The sequence below is a fragment of the Pseudopipra pipra genome, chromosome 12 (genome assembly GCF_036250125.1).
Source record: "Pseudopipra pipra isolate bDixPip1 chromosome 12, bDixPip1.hap1, whole genome shotgun sequence".
In the NCBI taxonomy this organism is placed as follows: domain Eukaryota; kingdom Metazoa; phylum Chordata; class Aves; order Passeriformes; family Pipridae; genus Pseudopipra; species Pseudopipra pipra.
The window spans coordinates 10978085-10995905 of NC_087560.1; the positions used below are offsets into that span (position 1 = coordinate 10978085).

At 42.0% G+C, this 17821-nt stretch overlaps 2 protein-coding genes across 2 annotated transcripts; one reads left to right on the top strand and one right to left on the bottom strand.

Moving 5' to 3' along the window:
- Nucleotides 1–32: 32 nt before the first annotated feature.
- LOC135420911 (nicotinamide riboside kinase 2-like) lies at nt 33–2942 on the bottom strand. The gene is made up of 8 exons (XM_064668881.1): nt 2634–2942; nt 2394–2484; nt 1947–1992; nt 1620–1806; nt 1392–1463; nt 629–735; nt 338–429; nt 33–227 (listed from the first exon to the last, which is right to left on the bottom strand). The coding sequence occupies exons 1-8, from the start codon at nt 2657–2659 to the stop codon at nt 222–224; spliced, it is 627 nt and encodes a 208-aa protein (XP_064524951.1). The 5' UTR covers nt 2660–2942; the 3' UTR covers nt 33–221.
- Nucleotides 2943–4352: 1410 nt separating this feature from the next.
- On the top strand, nt 4353–15537 carry LOC135420914 (CDC42 small effector protein 2-B-like). Its single transcript, XM_064668885.1, has 4 exons — nt 4353–5911; nt 7308–7521; nt 7935–8036; nt 8569–15537. The coding sequence occupies exons 2-4, from the start codon at nt 7468–7470 to the stop codon at nt 8641–8643; spliced, it is 231 nt and encodes a 76-aa protein (XP_064524955.1). The 5' UTR covers nt 4353–5911; nt 7308–7467; the 3' UTR covers nt 8644–15537.
- The last annotated feature ends 2284 nt before the right edge of the window (nt 15538–17821 follow it).

The following is a 17821-nucleotide window of genomic DNA, read 5'->3' on the forward strand; positions in this document are numbered from 1 at the left end:
CATCTGAGACGACATAATAAACTGAAGCACAATTTAGGATCACAGACAAGGGGGGAGTGCTTTTTAATTATGGCCATGTAGAACTCCAGTTTTCAAGGGAAGGTTGAACAAAGTTGAACTTAAGAGCTGAGTCTTCACAGAAGCTGGAACTTTAGTGGCAGTCAGGTAGACAGCGTGGAGCAAACAGGAATCATCTTCAAACAAGAATCAGCAGCAGCAGCTTATTTCTAAACAGAAAGATAGAAGTGAACATATTTCAAGTTACAGCTTCATGCACTTTCAACACAGGCTTTGAAAGAGTTGCCTTTGAATTGCAGTTATAAGCATGAACACCTACCTGGGTGTTAAGTAATTCTTCAATCTTATTCTGGATCTGCCCATACACATCATTAAACAGCTCCTCCTTTGATTTTGTTCCATCCAAGTGCACTGAAAGTAAAGTAACAGAGCTATAACTGAATGTTTCTAAGCTTACCAAATCCTAATTTAAAAAGCATGCACCTGACTGGTATGAGAGAAATACACTCCCTCACCTGCTTCATTCACCTCTTCTCATGCATCTAACCAGTATGTATAGAGCAGGTCTGAAAAGCAATCTCATGAAGTCCTTTTGTCATTAAAGACTTACCCACATCAACTCCAAGTTCTTCCATTATCTTCCTGTGCTTTACATACATAGGCCAAACGTGGCCATCAAACAGGCCAGGTGGATCTGGTACAGTGTAATTCCTTGAACTGTAAATTAAGGCATTGTTACTCAAAAGTATTGTAATTACAGTTCAAAGAAAAGACATTTTACTCAGTTTCTCTACACACTAGCCTGAGCCTGTTGTCTCCAATGTAGTTTCTGAGCTTATGGAAAGTCAGTATTTAGCAAGAGCTGCAAGCACAAAAATACCCAAGTAAGTTGGAATTTGATGGGCAGGTCCAAAGAGCTCAAGATGCAAAAAGAGTTCCCAAGACAGACTGATCTAAACATTGATGAGTAAACTCTGAAAGCTACAGCAGAACTTTGGGTAAAACAGCCATTTGCTTATTTGTCTTGAAATGTAACTTTAACACCTTCCATTTGCATTAAGAACACTGTATATGTACAACAGTACAGCCAAGTGTAAACCCCCACATAGTTCAAGATCTGGGAACCCTATCATTGGAAAACCAGCAAGGGAAAAGACTAGTGAAAGGTCTGTGCAGAAACTGAGCATTACATACACAAACACAATAGCTTGGTAGGAAGCTTTGGGTTGGTTTACTGAAGGAAGCTACAATCTTCTAATAAAACAGCTACATTAGCATTTATGCCTTCTTATCTAAAAGCTTTGGAGAAACAAAATCTTGAACAGAGTAAGATGTTACTGGGCTAACAAGGAAACTCAGAAAGACAAATTTACCTTCTTCTCCTTTTGCACTCCTCATATGGAATGGAAAGAAAGTACCGATGGTGGAATACGTCAATCAGTGGCCTGAAAGAGACATGTGGGTGGTTACAGTAGCAAAAAATGGAGAGGTAAAACTACATCCATTTACTGTACCTAGAGCAACCTTCAGACTTGTGACACCTAAACTCAGCAGTAGTACATAATGTAAAAGTCAAAATGTATGGATGTGTATTTGATTACCTGTAGGTGTAAAGCAGGAAGCCTTCAACGATAAGAATGTGAATTGTTTCATCTCCTCCCTCCTTATCTGGCAAGATCTGGGCATCCAGTGTGTTGTTGATCCCATGAGAACGTTCAAACTTGACAGGGTTTTTTATCCAAGCATTTATGGTGCTCATCATGGCTTCCATATCTAATGCACTAATCACTAAGACAAAACAGACAGCTATCATTAAGCAGTAATTAAATATTATCTAGTAACACAGTCAGTACAAAACAGTGCACATAAAGAATCAAAATACTCCAAGTTTTTGAGTTATGCTTTGAAATACGGTAAGAAAGGCTTACCATCATACTGTTTAAACCCATCTTCAACTTCTATTTCATCTTGGGGCTGAAACAGTAATAAGAAAAAAAAAAAACAAACCTACTTGGTCAGGAAAACTACCGAGAAGCTCAATACCCATTTCAAAGCAAAATTCAAGACTCAAACCCTGAAGCTACCAAAGAGGCTCTTCACCCTCCACCAGGTTCCTTTGCATGCAGATAAAAACCAACAGTACGAGGCTCAGATAAAGCCGCTCGCTTCTCTATCTTCCCAGCGACACGAGCGCACCGTGCAGCCCTCCATGGGGACGGAAAATCACCCGGACACGCTGGAGCGCTTATCCGCCGGGCACACGGGCCCAGCCAGGCTCTGCAGAGGCGGCGCAGGGCGGGCACCGCGCCAGCAGCGCGGGCGGAAGCCCGCGGGGGTCACCCCGCGCCCTCCCGCGGCCGGCAGGGCCCGCTCACCTTGAAGAAGTCGTCCTGGTGCACCACGCTGCAGTTGGGCAGGGCCCGCATCAGCCGCCGCGTCAGGGTGGTCTTGCCGCCGTTCGTGACCCTGCGGCGAGAGCGCGGCCGTCGGGGAGCGCCACGTGGGGACCGGGTAACCCACACACCCCCGGCACTGCGGCACCGAGAGGGCCGGCGGAAGGGACCCGCGCCCGCATCGCCCCCCGAGCCGCCCCCCGGCCCGGCCCCGGCTCTCACCCGCCGATGCCGATGATGATGTTCATGGCGTGTCCCGCGGCCGCCCGGCCCGACTCCTACCGCCTGTCCTGAGGGGCTGGGAAGGGGGGGGACCCGGTGTCTCCGGTACCGGCCGCCTACGTGCCTGAGCCGGGACCCGGGCAGGGGGAGGAAGGGGCCGGAGAAGAGGAGAAGGTGGAGAGGGGAGAGGCCAAACGTCAACTGCGGGTCCGCGCCATGGTGGCTCTGAGCAGCAGCAGGGCCGGTCCGCGCCGCGCCGCGCGCTCCGCAAAGGGGGGTGGCTCCTCCGCGCGCGCGCCTTCCCCTCGCGCCCCGCCGCGCCCATTGGGCGGCCACCGCCTCCTCCCGGCCAATGCGGAGCGGCGCGGCGCGGGCGCCTCGCGGTGATTGGCTGCGGCGCTCTCAGTCAGGCCGGGCGGTGTTACAGCGCGGCCGCTGGGGGGCGCTCGTTGGGCGCGGCGCCGGCCACGGACGGGCGCGCCGATGGCGGGGGCGTGGCGCCCCCACGCGGCTCCGGCGGCGCAGCGCGGGAGAGGAGCTGCAGCAGTGCCGGGCGCTCGGCCGGGCTCCTCCGCCGTGGTGCTGCCGGTGGCCCGCTCCGGACACCGGCCCGGCTCTCGGCGCTGAGGAGCTGCGCTGGGGCCGGGCGGCGGCTGGGCCGGGGCCGAGGCCTGGGCCAGCCGTAACTCCCCGTGAGGGCGCGGCGGGGCGGGGAGGCCGCGCGCGCGGTGCGCAGGGCGCCCCCTGGCGGAGCGCGCGGCCCAGCGTGTGTGAAGGTCACGGCGTGTCCTCGCGCCGGGCCGTGAGGGGGCCGCGGGAGCCCGGGGAGGACTGAGCGGGAACGGCCCCGAGCAGCCCCTGCTTCCCCCGCTGCCCTCACGCGCTGCTCCTTGGCGGCTGTGTGAGTCCCTCGGCAGCGGCTGCCGGGGCTCGGACTCCTCCAAACGGCTGTGCCTGAGGGACTTCACCTTTTCTTACTTTTATCCTTTTATAAAGAAGGGGAAACTTATCGCCACAGCTTTCTTTTTCTTTTTTTCATTTTTTTTTTTTTCTGGTAATTTAATCTGAATTTATTTTTAGTAACATTAAATTCCCTAAGTTACAAACCAGTAACTCTGTTCACCATGTTTACAATGCCAGTGGTTGGTGTGCTGCCAACCATTTTCTTGCTTCTCATCCTTTTGTGATTTTTGCTAATTTTCTTCTGGTAAGACCACAGGCAAATCTCAGTTGATTTCTTTCGCAGTTATTTTTAACTTCCAAAGGGAACACATAATTTGGCCTCTTGACTTTTCTTCTTTTTTGAGGAGGAATAGACATTTAGTTGAAAATATATTTTTTTCATTTTGTGATTAGGGTTATTTAGCTCATTTTCACTGTGAAATAGAAGAACTGCCTTTGTGGTTTGGGGTATTTTTTGTGACGGTTTTGTTTGTTTGTTTTTGGGGAGGTTGTTGTTATTTTTTAAATATATGCACTTTGAATATATGTCTTTGAAAAGGAGGAGCTCCTCAGGGACTACGCCCAAATTCCTTAGGTTAAAAATACCAACACACCTAGACTAATGAAGGTCTCAGGTGAAACCCTATTCTCAGCTTCCTAAAGCTCCAGGATGGCAGAAAACCAAGAGATACATTCATGCTACATAATAGCATTTTTATGTAGTGAGGACTGCAGCCCAAACTTAGTTCGGAATCTGTACATACTCTGGTAAAATCAGGATGTTACTTGCAAGCGGTTAAACTCACTCTACTTCAGGATTTTAGCTGTTTGGCTCCAAAGTTCTTCCAAAGTCTTGGTCATTTATTGTCTTGTACTCCTCACCTTTTACCAAGCAAGATGCACTCTTCAAGTTTCGTGCTCAAAACCAGTATTTGAAATACAAATCCTGATTTTTTGCCACACCTTGCCATTCAAATATATAAACATACAATTGTTGGAGGATTTTAACAGATATCAGATGAGCAAAGGATAATGAACAAATTAGAAGCACAGAGGCAATTAGGATGAAATATGCTTCTCACATCAACTCAGTACAGATAGAGCTGGAATGAAAATGGCAACTGGCCTCAGTTAATCACAGTTTAACAATGAATTGGGGCAGGGTGATGGCAGCCTGTGCCTGATATGTGATAATATACATGAACTGTACCCTCATTGTCCTTCACTAACAGCTCCAGCCAAGAATTTTACATTATCAGACTTTGAGCCTAAAGTTGGGAAGAATAAACACGTTTAGTGTTGTTAATTATCAGGATCACTGTGCACCTCTCATGTCTGTGCAAAGAGGATTCTTTTGTTTTGATTCGGGCAAATATTTTCCATTGATACTTTGTAAGTAAAACAGAAGAGTATTTTGAATACTTTTTAATACACAGCAATGGTACAACAAATTGAATGTTATGCTCAGGAAAGTAAATCTGAGCCTTCCTAAAGCTCTTGGGCACTTTAAGGCTCCGGGCTCCAGAAGGGCAGTGCATCCTGCCATCGGATCCAGCATCCGTGTCTGCGCGTGCTAGCCATTTCCCAGGCCCTTTGTCCCCTCTGCTCGATGATACTGCTGCCATGGTGAAAAACAGAGGGAAAGAACAACAGGATATTGTCCCATTCTACTCTGCGTGCCAACTGTGACAAAATGTTGTTTTCTCCTCGATTTGGGGATCCTTGTTGGGGATTCTTGTTGGCTTTTACTAGTCCTGAGTGAGCCTGGAGACACTGAGGTGTTTTTTAAATTCTCCCAGTTAGTGTGGAGACCTTGAGTCTCCGGGAGCAAGGTGGTGTCCCATGCACTGGCGCGAACGCTGCCGTCCTGGGGGATGATTCTCTGACTCATGTAGCGGAAAAGAAGCGTCGTGGTGTAAAACACAACAGGAAGACGCTGAGCACGCCGTGTGCCAGGGGACACCTGCAGAGCTGCCGCAGGGGTGGAAGTGAGCCACGGGCTGCAGGGGGAGTGCTGAGAAAACTGCACGGCTGCACAAATCTGACGCCAAACCAGGGCGCTATTTTTGGTCTCCGCTCTGCCGTTCTGACACCTGTGGGCTCGCGTGAAGCGCGCAGCTCACTTGGGCAGCACCTCCTCCCGGAGCCCAGGAACCGCCGCAGGGCACGGGATCGCAGCGCAGCGCTCCTGCTTGGCCAACGGGACTAATTATAGCCCAGGAATATGAACTGTGAACGTGCTGGAGTTGCCGAGACGGGAGCTGGCTGTGTGCCAGCGCTCGAATGAGGACACTCCATCCCGGCAGGACTGCCTGGGAGCTGCAGGAAACCCCGAGGTATGCGCGAGCCCCACGGAGGGAGAGGGACACATGGGGGGTAGGGCGGGAGGATGAGAGGCGTTCAGCCCTTACTGTGGGATGGGGATGCTGTCATCTCAGTCAGTCTGCTCTCGAAATAGGTTATCACTGCAGAGGGACACACTTTGTGATTTTTAAGAAAATCTGCATGTGAAGTGATAGCAAAAGCTTCGGCTTCTGCATGTTCTTACGGTAGTGTGGGCCACTGTCCCTTCTACTGGTGATAAAGACCATTGTGAGAGGATGAGGAGAGGTTAAAAATTTATCCACCCGGGATAAAATGAAATAATATATGACATGTTCTGCAATAATGTATCATATGGACTACCTAAGGCAAAGGGACAGACATAACAAATGCTTTGGAAGATAAATGGCAGAAATTTAAGAAATCTGCTTGAAGTGTGAGAAGTGAGGAAGTGTAAGAAAACCACAAAGGTGAAAGAAATAGATGTGCTAATTACATAATTGTGGGACTACATAAGAAATGCCTGTGAAGGGGGAAGCTTATGCTGTTTGGTTGTGAGAGCTTTAGTGGGCATCCAGAAAGATTGAATTGCTGAAGCTGTAACTTCTGTTAAACTGTAAGCTTGAACAAATAACAAAATCTTCTTTATAAATGAACAGGTTGTAATATTGTTTTAATGAACAAGTTGATATGAAAGGCTACTCTGTAGCCCTAGCTTTGATTCGAAGGAAGATATGTTAAAAAAAAAAAAAAAGTCAGTGACTGCTAAAAGTTGGGCTGTGTCCTGGCTGCAGGGCACTTGGAGTCAGTGAGTCTCCTGGTTGCGTCTCCAGTTCAGGAGTGCCATGCTAATAGTTCTGTGTATTTTGGGAAGCTCCAGGCTCTGATGAATGATTTCTCTTGCTGGTATACAAGGCTCTTCTTTTCTCTTTTAAGGGCTATTTGGAGCTATACAAGGTTCTTTGCTTTAAGCTTTTCTGTGTCTAAGAAGAGTAACTGTATCAGATGTAAAGCCCAAACTTTCTTTTGCACCAGTTTGTAAATGTTAAGTGGTCAATCTGTTGTGGTTCAAAGTTAGTTTCTTTCGAAATAGTAAAAAATTCATAAGTATTGGCTAGCTCTGCTTACAGACAGATTATAGACTGTTAAACAAGGCCTCACTTAATTCTAACATTGTTTTTATTATATTTCTGTAAAGAACTTATGTTACTGTCTGTGATTAAATACACAGAGTTCTTACCCCTGATTTCTGACATGGACATACGGATTTTAAATTGATGCTACTCTCTTTTCCTGGTGTGTTTAAGAATGTAACAGTCTTGCTTTAGTCTTATGAATTGCCTGTTTCTCAATAACTCTTACAAAACTTTGATATATTCAATGTAAACTTAAATAATAATCTCTTTACAGGTATACTGATCAGATGCATTCTGTGATCTTTACCAGTGAACCTGCACAAGCAATTCCTTTCTAAACTCACTCAAGGAACTGCATCTTGGTCCTTGTACTCCTCAAACTCCCAGAGAAATAATTTCACTTAAAAAGACCTTGTTACCTACTGAGAAATATAATGACTGAATTCCTGGTTTGTTTTAACTGGTGCAATGGTGAACAGCCCCAGCCGGTAGGTAGATGCACAACTGCTACCTTTGTCATATTTGAAATTTTTTCTTTCAGTTACAGAGGAAACACTTTCATTGTCCTGTTGTTTTGATTAATTTGGGCAAAGTAATGCAAAAGCCAAAACCAGTCTGTTTGAACTATGTGTGCTTTGCCAGAAGCTTGGACCGTGTGACTGTTTGTTCTCAGACCCTGACTTTCCAACATTAAATGAATTTTTTGATAAAATGTAATTAGCAGCAATAAAAGTGACTTTGATCTTGTCTTATTGCAAACAGTCTGAAACCTCAGCCTGGTTGCTGTGAGGTTTAATTACGGGTCAGTGCTGGCTATCTATTTTTATCTCAGCTGCTTGTTTCTATCTGAAAGCTGCTCATGTTTTCTGAACAGAGACCTAAGATATCTTCTTTTTTGTAGAAGAGGCGTCGGAGACTGGACCGGAATATGATCGGAGAGCCAATGAATTTTGTACACACCGCACATGTTGGGGCAGGAGAGATGAGCAGTGACTACACATCAGTAAGTGTGCACCTCTTGGGTAAGCAGACACCTCCACTCAGTAACCTGTAGAGCAGGCAGCTAATAAAATATTAGATAATTGTAAGACAGAGAAAAACCTGACTTTTTTTTTAACCAATAGAAGAGCATCAGAACAGAACTGTCTTTTGGTTTGTAAACACGAGATGCTGTGGGAGATACACTCAGGAAGTGCCCATTTCCTCAGTGTCTTTACATATGATGAGAACCTTTTGGATATGGATTCTGTGGATGCACTTGATACTGGGAGCAGATAACACATCACCTTGAAGCCAAAGCTGTGCCAGGGTGAGGGATGTAAGAATAAGTGGATTTTGGATAGCAAAACACATCTCATACACTGACTTGAAAGAGTATTTAATAATCCTGGGTTTAGTTGTTATTTTTCCCTACTACAGTTGGAACGTAGCACTGTAAACACATGGCCCACCTGTCTTTTCAATTTGATGCTTTTAATAATTGCTCTGGCAACCAGAATTTATAAGATGCATGTTCTAATAAACTTTTTTTCTAGGCTGTATCAATTCAGGACCACATGAAGTCTAAAGGTGGCTACACAAATGGCACTTCTGCAACTGTTGAGATGTAGGAAACTGAGAGAAGGCTGAAATCTGCTCTATGAGGACCCCCTGGACTGTGCTTTCATATTCTCTAAAACCTCTTTATTATGGAGTAGGGAGAGTACTTGAATTATAAATAGGTCAGTACAAGCTTTGGTGTTCTTTGCACAATACCTTCTGAAGGGGGGTTATTGTAAATGATCCTTAAAATGGTCTTTTGTGGTAGTGTTTGTAGTGGCAACTGTAATTTGTCACTGTGGATGAATTCCTAGCTCTGTCCCAAAAACCTCACAAAGCTGTCTTGTAGGATGGAATTTGAAGTCAGTATGAATTGTTTGGGATTTTGGTCTCTGTCTTTTTCTCCCCTCATGAAATGCAGATTGATTTAATTGGAAGGTATTGCATGTTTTCACTTCTAACACAGGCTAAATTGAGAGCCAAGTATGGTCTTGTAATTTTCATAAAACTTTTGACCTGTTTTTTAGATGTTTTACAACCTAAGGCATAACTCTTTGGTATTTTTAATGTCTTTTGATGGTGAACAAACTAATGTAACATAGTTAGCTGAGTCTGCAAAACACAGTGAAACTTCTGCCTTGCTGTGATAACACTTTTGTAACTAAAAATGGAGGTTATGCAAACATAAAGACTCTCAAATGGGACTTAGAACAACAGATGTGTCTCAGTGACTGGGCTGCCTCCATCCACACACACACTGGTGTGACTGGCAGGTATTACTGCAACACAGCTGATGGCACCTGCCAGTTAACTTCAAGTGGTGCTGAAATATGCTCATAACTGTGTGTTAATTTTGCATGATTACCATTGAATCTTAAACTAAACTTATATAAGATCACTCTCTTTGTTACCCATCTCTAACAGTAACCATACAGGACTTCAAGGGATATCTTGCTGATGTTTCTGGCTCTTTAATTGAATGACTTTGTTTCAGAATTTTTTCTTGCATGTGGTTTAAGTGATACAACCATGTGAAGTACACACTCTCAAAGAATATTGTGAAAAGTTGCAGGGGAATAGTAAATGGAAACAGTGTCTTGCAGAGTTCCAGCACTTCCTAAATATTTAAAGAAATAGCCATAAATATTTAGACATACTGAAATTACAGTTTATTACTGAGCTCCTATTGATCTTTCTATTAACTGATAGGACAAAACTCTTGAAGTCAAGCAAGGTTTTCCTTTTACCCAATCACTGACAACTGTTCCCCAGCTCAAAATTTTTATGACTACCAGTGTAGAAACTCAGGACATCCTCTTGCTAGCAGGGGATTAACTAAACACAAGTATTTTAATTGCTGCCATATCAGCACCAGGTATGCTGCAAGTCAGTGAAGTTCTTTCCTTGCACTATGCAGAACATCAGTTATGAACTTCTTTCCATTTAGAAAAATATCTAGCTGGCAAATCTTTTAACTTCTTCGATTCTGTTTGTAGGTGGTGATACTTCTTAAATTGAGATTGCAGGCCTTGCTGAATTGTTAGGCTGCCTTTCTGAGTACAGTAGGGAACTTAAAACATGAAAGGTAGCTCTGTGTTCCTGTACATGTTCAAAAAATAACTTCCCCTCCCCCATTTCATCTTTAAGGGCCAAAGAGGAAGGGGGAGTATCACTTTCTATAACAGTCAACAGCTGATCATAACATTCTGTAATCATATGACAGAAATCTAATATCTGTGTCTTGCTAGATCTTTACTCTTGAATCAAAATGCACGTCAGATTTTAATATATTTTAAAATTAGCATAGTTAGCTGCACATTTAGCTTATGAAAGTCTTTCATATTACTGTCTTCTAACTTCAGGTATATTCCAACCACCTAGTTAGACAGAGTTTAAAGAAGATAAATCCTGCATACTGTTGAGGAAGCATAAAGTGTCCAAGCTGTTACAAAAAATAGATTCCAATTCACCTGCTATTGTACTGAGTTCATGCATTCAATTATTCAATCACCTGCCCAGAAAAATGGGTGGTAGGGCAGATGTCATGAAGAAAATGGGTTGTAAGAAAACAAATTGAGCAGGAGTTACAGTTTCCCAAAGACCCATTTGGTAGGTTTAAGATTAGTGGTGTAACTAGAAATAAAGGAGTTGGTCATCATGTCAGTTCTTGTCTCTAAAAGTAAACCAACTGAGAATTTATTATTAAACTTTTATTTAGAGAAAAATCCTAATTTTCATCATACAAACCAAGTAGCACTATCTGATGTAAAACTAACCTATTTCCCTCAGAGTATAGAGTATTATATAAGTCCATAATAAAGTATCACATAATTAAAATGAAATTATTTGTTATTGCATTAAGAGTGCCATTATTTTTAAAAATCTAAACAAACATAAACACATGTCTTGGGATTTAGGTATTTTCTTGCTCTATATTTAGAAACCTTACATAGCTGTAATCTGTCATGTAACTCAGTATAAGTCTGTCTCAGTTGTAACAAATATGTTGAATTGGGCACTTGAACTCTTTTCATACTGTGGAAAATCTTGATATTTTCTCTGCGCTGAAAACCTGTTGGTTAAGTGGAGGGATCAGCGTGACTTGAACTTTCATGGCACGAAATCAAATTTCTCCACTAGAGAGCACAGTTTTACATCAAGTCTTCTCTGCTCTATGCAAGCTTTCATTCCATCGTGGTGTTTGGTGGCTTGTTTGGTGGTTTTTGAACTTGACTGGAATAAAATACAGAAATAATACCAATTGATCATATTTTTTACTACATTGTAGGCTGTGAAGACCTTTTGCCAAGACAATCAAGTACCATTACTACTCTAACTTGGTGGCATTTTATGGTTTCTTTTTGTAGTCAGAAGTAAAATAACTTGCAAGCAGAGCAGGATCAGGTGTTTCATATGTAATCTGTCAGAGCCTCACCACTGTTTGCTTCTTTAAAAAACAAAAAGTCATGGGAGGGGGAGTTACTTCCAATACTGCCTGTCTTATCCCTTGATGTCCCTGCTAGGCTTTACTGACTGTCCCATAATGCTGCATAAACCTGTGGTCAGTATGTAGAAAAGGTATTTGGCTTTTTCACAACCTGATGTGTCTAATGTTTCCTGTAGAGCAGCTTTATAACAATTATGTGGTGTCATGCTATGTTCAAGTTAGCCTGTGATATAACTTGTAACCCAGGCATGCAGTGCTATTCCTTTGTATGCTCTTGCCATATTGGACCATCAGGTGCTTCTGTAGCTTCCACTCTGTACTGACAAAAAACATTAAGAGATGAATAAATACCCTTAACCTTACTATGCCAGCAAGAATAAGCACAATTCAACAATGTTAATTTTCGTGTTCATGAAATTCACTATATATTACTAAATGCAGTAACGCTAAAAAAATAATCAGATTTGTCAATGAAAGGCTGCTCCTGACTATGGTCAGATTTACTTTGCTATCAGCAATGTGACACTGCCATAAAAACCCAACAGCTGAAGATAAGAATGATCTTGTCTGCCTTTCATAATTACTGTGGAACTACAGGAAGACAACAGTGCTGTTTTATAGCTGTTTTAACCCCACTGCAGATATCCTGTGGTGAGTGTGTTCCTGTAAGGCTTCCAGATACTTTGTGGTTCTGCAGTACAGTCAAGAATCTCAGGCAGTTTTTTCACTGTGTTAGGAAATCAATGAGATGAAGTTAGGCAGTTGGGGAATATGAGGTAGAAGCCAGATCCTCCTTCCTAGTGATTCTGTCTTCTGTTCTCAGGAGAACAAACTCTTCAGTGGGACAGATTACTGAGACCGCTTCCCAACTCTGGTTTAGTTGCTTCTAGTTTATGGCTCCTGGGGGTAGACTTTGAATTCTAAAATCTGTAAGGCTGGTGAATCACGCACTAAGGGCTAATGTCAAAGATGTGGAGTTCTGAAATAAAAAAAATCTGGTTCATTAGATTGCAGATTGGTTTTAGGGCAGAAAATGCAGACAAGCCATAAATAGAAAGTTTTTCTAAAACCAAGGCTGCTTGGAATAAAACTTTCTCATTTATTTATTTTTAAAAAGCTGAGACTTGCATTTTTAGCTCCTTGCTATTGTAGTACCAGTCTTACTATGTACCTTTCTGTTTTAATGCAGGGACTGAATTGACAGAGTTTAGCCCCAAGTAGCAGTTATGCTTGAAATTCAAAATTTTAGCTGCATACCTCTACAGCTGAAGTCCTGTGTGCCTAAGGATGCTGTGAGTGTTGGTGCTTGGACTTCTGCAGATAAACTGTCCTTTCTTCATTCACGGTAATTTGTCTGGCACACAAGGCCCAAGGTACTTACATGAGTAGTTTTCCTGATGATATTTATGTGATTACAGTGTATATGTAAAAGGTTTCTAGTCCTGTACAGAATAGGTCCTTCCTAGGAACTGGCCTGTTGGACAGCTTCTCCCTCAACAGAGCCTTAAGCTGTGGAGTTACTTCACCTTGTCACACACAGAGCTCTGAGCTCTACTTTGCTGTGTGAAAGCATAAAGTCCCCTTATTATGGCTTAATTCTTTGCACTCCAGGGAAGGTGTTGGAGAGGCCAACAGGTACATCAGGAACTATAGAAACAATGAGGTGTAGAAGTGAGGGAGGCTTATCCCTGGAGAGGCACTGTGGTACACAGTGATGAGGAAGAGGCAGAGATGTGCATGTTGACATTTGTTATCTGCAATGCACAAGACAGCTTTGTCGATATCAACTGGAAAATACCTGTAATATGTGCATAATTGGTATATGGAGGAAACTGGGCACTTAATGCATGACTAAGCTGGGACTTTGAGACACAGATTGCCAATACCACTTTAATGAATGATAGTATCCTCTTCCTGCAGTGACTTACAAAGCTGTTTACAGAAAGTATGGAGTCACCCAGAAACGTAGCTCTGGTTTCAGCTGTTACACACTGATGTCACATATATGTTTGGGAGACAAGATGGCCTTTTCTTTTCTTTCTGCTGTGTGCGAGGTTGCAGATATTCTAAACGCTGAGATCTGCTGCACCCAATAGAAAACAAGCCAAATAGATTTAGTGAATGCAAAATAGCAGTAGTAAAAGGGTATTTGCCTTTGGTCCACTGTGCTGCCAAAGCTTCAGGGAAACTAACTAGATCCATCTGATATTCAGATTCCAGGTCTTGGAAGGATAGGGACAAATTGGAGTGAAGGGTCATGAAGACTTCCTTACGCCTGAGGAAGTTTGGGTAATAGTCTCCTGGACCCTCTGCAGGCTGAGATGTCAAGAGGCCACCATGGCTACACCACATTTCCACTAATGCCTTTTCTCCTGATGCTGTGTAGAGGATGGAAAGACAAAAGAACACAGGGAAAGCACTTTGAGGAGGCAGGGATGTTACTAGTATGTGTTTTCCTGTGCCAAAAAAGCTCCCAACTTGATGTACTTGATGCTGAGGCTGCTGACTTTACCTGGGAACTTAGAGATGAGCAAGTGTTGTAACACAATCCTGTGCCCTTCCAGGGAGAGTGGGGTGTACAGGGAACCATGGCATGGTCTGCTTTGGCCTCTGCACTGCCTGAACCCAGCTTATCAAGGTTTGCAGTAAGGCTACTGAACACCTTGTGGTTGTCACTTGTTCCATACATCCTGTTTCTGTGCATCCCATTAGCATGACCAAAATCCTAAAATGATACCCAAAACCTTAGTTTGAAGAGAAGTTCTCTTCTCTTAATCTAGTTTCAATCTCATTTAGAAGACAGTAGTAACAGCTGGACAAGAACAACAACTTTGAGGTGTCTGTTGAAACCTCTGCAATAAATGAGTCATGAAATCAAGGCCACTTGAAACTACTTTACCTTTTAAATTTTGTGTTGTTATTAAAACAATGTAAAAGGGAAGAATATTCTAAACAAATTTTAAGTTTCCTCTGATATTTGCATATGAATCCAAGCTGAACAAAAACAACGTTATTATTACTAAGGGCCCACCCTAATTCAGGGGTGAAAAAAAAAGAGTGAATTATGTCTTTTAGTGCTTTAATATACATTTTAATATATATGTATATATTTAGACCTTCATCTTAAGTAATGTGTAAGGAAATAAGCCATTCTTTTAAACTGAAATTAGTATGATTGCTCTGGCTTACTGGAAGTTAAAAAAAAAAGGACTTAAAATCTACATGTAAACTACTGAGAGAGAATCTGATGTGCTTTTAAAGCTGACATTGGCCTGTACAAGTGGATGACTAATTAATTTCATATTTCTTCATCAAAGAGTTAGAAAAAGTGTTTGGTTACAGGATTTTTATTTTATATATAGTAGTGTATTTACATGCATCTGATCTTGCTGGTGCTTAAGAAATACATGTACATTTTACATAACTTACCTGAGCTGAGTCTAAAGGTGAATGAAGACTATCCTGATAACCAGTAATTAGCGAGCTCTCTGAAATTAAGGATTCGTAGATCTGACAAAATGATGGCACTTATTCTAGACATAAATCTATTTTTTAAAAATTGATCTAATATATGTAATTTGAAAGTCCAGACTCAACATGAGCTGGGCCTGCATATTAATGGTGAAAGAAATATGCTTTTAAATGCAGTTACCCACATTTACCCTTGCAGTCTCTACCACGGGGAATATTAAAACTTGACTCAATACCTTTGAGGGTGTGATACAAACTCAAAAATATAATTCAAAAATAAGGTTTGCAGCCCTTCATTAATGCATGCTAATGTGTCCTTGCTGCATAATGGTGTATGAGTAAGGCTTTCACTAGTTTCTTTCAACTACTTTAAACATCACCTTGAAAATGCATTAAATTAGTTGTTCTCTCTGCTGCATAATACTCAGTGAACTAGGGTATGTCTTGCTTGCATAGATTAATACTTACTGGTGTTCAGATAAGGCTGTTAGTCCATGGGGAAAAGTTGCTACATGTGCTTGTGTTAATAAATAGTTCTTAAACACTGTCTGTGTTCTGGATCATTCTCTTGCCTGGAGATACAGGTCCCATCAGGCTGCTGCACATGTCCCTGTGCTTGCCATGTGTGCCTGTCTCACAGAGACAGCAGGTTCCAGCAACAATGTTTCCTGTGCCCTTTTAATCAAGAGGTTTCACAGTGTTATTTTGCTGTTTCCAGGCTCCAGCCAAAAAGCTGTGAAAGTATGAAGCACTGAAAAGAGTTTATAGGATGGAGTAAAATATTCTTTGGTTAAGCCACTTCCTTTTCCTCATCACCTGTTTTATTCTGTCCTATTTCTCTAGTGCCTACTAATTTTCTTAAAAATATACTCAGTATTTGGGACAATGTTCTCTTTTAGTTCTTAGAAGTTAATACAACATGTTACAAATTCCTTCATCCCTTTGAAGCTTGTTGATTAACGCACCCAAAATCCCTTCTGTCTGATTTTTGTATGACAGAACTGTTTGGTGAGCAGAGTTTAGTCACTTTTGCAGTTCTAGTCTTGCAAAAATGATGCAATGTTTTCTCTTAAATACCTAATGCTGATAGCCACTCTCCCAAATGTGCCTACCTGAGAAGGCAACTGTTTATGGCATTTTATGCAAAATTAACAGAATTAGACAGTAATTCAAAGTTAAGCTATTGGAAGAGCTAATTTCATTGCATAGGGAGATATATAGGGAAGGAACAGGAAAAGGCAGATTGGTTGGGATAAGTTTACTCAAAAGCCAAAAGGCTGATAAATATGAAAAACACTAAAGCAGCACTTAATGCAATATGGGAGTTAGGAGAACAGCCCTGGATAGAAGAAATAGAAGATATCTTGGATTTCTTTCCTTGTGAGTGAAATCATTAGTGTTTAGAAGTGTAAGTGCTGGAAAACAGCACAGGGAAGGAAAGGATAATTTCATTATGTCTGTGAAAAGGATTTCAATATATGTGTATTATTCAAGCAGTTTACTTTCTGTGCTAATTGTTATTTAGACTCAGTTTCCACTTTCTAACTAATGTGCTCAAAGCTTACATTAAACATTTCCATTCCTTAACACTTTAGGAATGCCTGAGTTGAGTTACGGATTTTATTCCAAGTTGATATTTTGGTTGGGAAAGGGATTTTTCTGAAAGTGGTGTTGCTCTTCTCTCTGATGGGAAGAATTATGGTGGTATAGAAGGATAGAATTCTTTTTGGTATCTTACACTGATCATGGGTAGAGGCTGTATTGTTCATTCCAAGTAAGAAACTTCAGCTTTAAAACTGGAGGGGGGAAAAAAAAAGAGGATCCTTTAGGCTCTGAAGCCATTCAAGGTCTGAGTCTTTAGAGCCTGGGTTTCTTCTGCCTGGCATTGGAAATAACATATATGAACAAAATCTAGTTTTTCTCATAGTGTTGAAATTTGAGACTACATCATGTTTTTAGTTGTGGTTACACACTAAAGCTAATGGTAAAAATTAGAGACTGCTGAAGTTGCCAATAAAGATAACTTAAGAAGTTTTCCCTGATACCCTAAATGTGGGCTCTTCAGTGCAGGTATTTCTAACCCACACAGTCCCATTGGACTGCAGGATGTGTGTTTAGTGTAAGAAATGTTTTCACAATACCTTTAAATATGCATCAAGGCAGAGGACATCAAACCAAACACACACTTTTTGAGAGGGAAATTCTCTTTTATTTAGAGGAAATTGTATTCCTATTTCTCCTTGGCCCATTTTTTTTTCCCAGCTGCAGATAGAATAAAAGCTGCTGTGCTTTCCTGGGAAACACAGGGAGAGGGATTAGGATGTGGTAGGACAGGACATGCCACCATGGAATGTGCTCCTGTGAGCAGCTACACACTCGCAATTCAAATTAAACACTTCTTCCATGCCTGAAATACACTGTCATGTATATACCCTTAGCTCATTTCAGATCACAGAACTGGCAGATTTATTGAAGTAATCAGTATTCATCTGTCTTCCAGATCTTGTTAGACTCAGAAGAAGAGACAGTAGTCAGGATAAAGTGTCATGGTTACTCTGACAACAGCACTAAAATAGAAACACACAGATGCACAATGTGCTAGCCTGTTTGTTTTTTTTTTTTAAATACCAATTCTGCATAGAATATGAATTATTAGCTGTGTCACAGTGTTCCATTATCTTTCACTGTTTACGTACAATAAATTGTTAGACACACTTTTGCAGCCCAGCAATTCTATAAGATGCATAAGCTTGTTCTGTTGCTGATCTAATGATGAATTGCAGATTGTCACTGAGGGAAAAACAAAAGCTTGTCTGTTACTATAAAAATAT